Genomic DNA, 2,989 nt, shown 5'->3' on the forward strand with positions numbered 1-2,989 from the left:
AACAGGACCTGCCAGATCAGCCCCAGTCACTTGAAATGCAGCTACACGATTGATCCTATCAATAGGAAGAGGAGCAGGAACAACTGGTACTACATGTTTTGATGTATACCTCTTACATGTCATACACTTCTGTAAAACTTCTCTAACAACTTTCCGTCCCCGAGGAATCCAAAATCGGTCACGTAGATGAGACAAGGTAGTTTGTACGCCTGCATGGTGAAGTGACTTATGAGTATATTCTATGAGTCTTCTGACAATTGGATGATCTGGCAAAACTATGGGTCGTACAAAATCTTCTGGATCTTGCCCTAGGATTAGCCTTGATCGAACTTTCAATATTTCATTTTCTTCGTAAAACTGAATTGTCTGAGAGTATTTCTCCCTAATGTCAGTTGGCCATTCTGATTGTATTATTCGTATCAGAGTTTCCTCACCCCTTCGAATTTCTTCGTATGACAGCTCCTTGGTCAACTTGGTAGAATTCACTTTGATATTTTGGCAAAATCTCAATACCCAGGCTGTCAAGCGGATGATCCTTGGATAACTGGAAAAGTATAAAAATCTATTTCCAAAATGCTCCTTTGCTTCAATATTTAGATTAACAGCTACTGACTTCCGTCGTTCTAACATCGCTTCGTCAGGAAGAATGATCTCAGTGTAAGGCCAAAATTCTGGACGTTCATAAAGCCACTTTGGACCCTCCCACCATTGACTCCGTAAAAGTTCAGACCAATCACATGAGCGGGAAGGTAAGTCTGCTGGATTGATATCTCCAGGGACAAATCTCCAATCTTCTATGTTTGTAAGTTCTCGTATTTCTTTCACTCTGTTACCTACAAACGTATTCCAGGGTTCTGTTTTAGTAATCCATCCCAGAACTATCATGGAATCTGTCCAAAAATACGTCTTTAAAGGCAAATTAAATGTTTCTAATATTGTTGAAGCAATTCTAGCTCCAATAGCGGCTCCTAAAAGCTCCAATCGTGGAATTGTTGGTCTCTGAAGAGGAGCTACTCTAGCCTTTGCTGAAACTAATGAGACTCTCACTTGCCCCTCTTCTCCACATCGTAGAAAGGCACAGCAGGCATACCCATGAGCCGATGCATCTGTAAATATGTGTAAACTGGCCCTTTCGAAAGTTCCATGCAATATCCTACGAGGGATCCTACATTTCTGGATAAGATCTAAATGCTTTGCCCATCGTTGATAGCGTAACTGCATTTCGGAAGGCAACTGTTCGTCCCAGTCCAACTTATTGCGCCAAGCCTCTTGGAGTAACAATTTTGGTAACAGTGTCGCAGGAGATGTGAAACCCACAGGATCATATATGCTGTTAACAACGGAAAGTAATTTTCTCTTGGATACAACTTCAACGGAACTTATATCAGGACCAACACAGTACAGCTCATCAGTCTTTGTATCCCACTCGAGACCAAGAACATTTTGACGTTCCTGGTTCTGATCTCCACTGTGAGCCCAACATCTTAATTCAAACGAAGCAGCATTCATTATCTTCATCGTCTCAGTCTTGAACTCCACCAACTCTTCTTGGTCCTCAACGCTGGTAGTCAAATTGTCTACATAGAAACCCTTCTTAAGTTTCTCGACAATCGGCTGAAGAGATTCAAGTTGGTATTCCTTTGAATTAAGGTGGTGACGAATACTAGCATTCAAGAGAAATGGACTCGAAGTCACTCCAAAGACTACTCGACAATGCCTCCAGAATTCTAATTTTGATCGATCTTTGAAATTCCACCACAAGAATCTTAAAAAATCACGATCCTCCGGTTTGACACTCAATTGTAAGAAAGCTTGTTTTATATCAGCAATCACTCCTATAGAACCAGTGCGAAATCTTAACAGAAGTGGGGGAATCTGTTCCGAAAGACTAGGTCCAACACTCAAGCATTCGTTTAGAGAAGCATAACCTGGTCGTTTAAAGGAGGCATCGAAGACTGGTCGAACCTTAGTTGTAGCACTTGATGGTTTGATAACGGGCCTGTGAGGAAGATAATGACCAGGTTTCGAAATTTCGTCCTGCGGTACAGCTTCAATTATACCTTCTCTTTGCCACTGTCTCAAAACATCATCGTACACATCGTAGATGTTTTCTTTTAATAGACGTTTTGTTACTGAACGTAGTCTGGATTCAGCGACATCGTACATATCATATACAGGTGGATGTCCAGACAACCAAGGTAAAGCTACTTCATATCGTCCGCCTTCTAGAACTTCTAAGGTTTCTCTGAAATGGGTTAGAGTTTCTTCTTCAAGAAGGATCTTATTTTTTCTTTCTATTGGATCTTTAATTCCTAAAACTTCTAAATCCCAAAATTTTGGTAACTCGGTATTCTGCAGGGTTAACGTGACCATGTTTAAAGTTTCTTTTCTGCTTCCCAGACCAAGTACTGTCCAACCAAGTTTGGTTTCTATTGCTGAAATTCCCGTCTTTGTAGCTTCAATTCGTCCAGTAAATAATGATCCCAGTATATCAGCTCCTAGAAGAACTTGTACAGTTGGTGTAGAATTTCCCAAATCCGTTAATCTTACTCCCCGAGATTCTAGCTCACAAATTAGATTTGTATCCCTAATACGGGGTAGAGTAGTACAAATTTTATGCTGGTCAAGAAATGATACCCTTTTTCTATATTTGCCATCTAAACTTTCAATAAGAACAGTGTATCTTCCGTGCTGCATTTCTGGAGTTATTCCTCCACCAAATAACCCTTGTGCTATGGTTTCTTGTCCAGAAGGAATGAGTTTAAGTTCTTGCACTAAACTTTTCTCAATATATGAACGATGGGATCCGTCATCCATAAGTGCACGAACACATGCTTGATTCCCTTTATTTCGTAATTTTATCATGATAGTTTTTAAATAAATTTCATGATCTGCTGGTTGTAAGGAAAATAAGGCTGTAGTGTTCCTCACATCTGTCATAGCATCTGTCTCAAAATTACGCTTCTCCTTCCCTGACAAATCCGGACAA

At 40.3% G+C, this 2,989-nt stretch overlaps 1 protein-coding gene across 1 annotated transcript; it reads right to left on the reverse strand.

The window, feature by feature from the left end:
- Positions 1–628: 628 nt before the first annotated feature.
- Positions 629–2,373, reverse strand: LOC129232994 (uncharacterized; the record flags this gene model as incomplete). Its single annotated transcript, XM_054867074.1, has 1 exon — positions 629–2,373. A coding segment is annotated over exon 1 (1,745 nt), but the record flags the coding sequence as incomplete, so codon positions are not given.
- Between the last annotated feature and the right edge of the window lie 616 nt (positions 2,374–2,989).

Source organism: Uloborus diversus, unplaced genomic scaffold, assembly GCF_026930045.1.
Source record: "Uloborus diversus isolate 005 unplaced genomic scaffold, Udiv.v.3.1 scaffold_147, whole genome shotgun sequence".
Lineage (NCBI taxonomy): Eukaryota > Metazoa > Arthropoda > Arachnida > Araneae > Uloboridae > Uloborus > Uloborus diversus.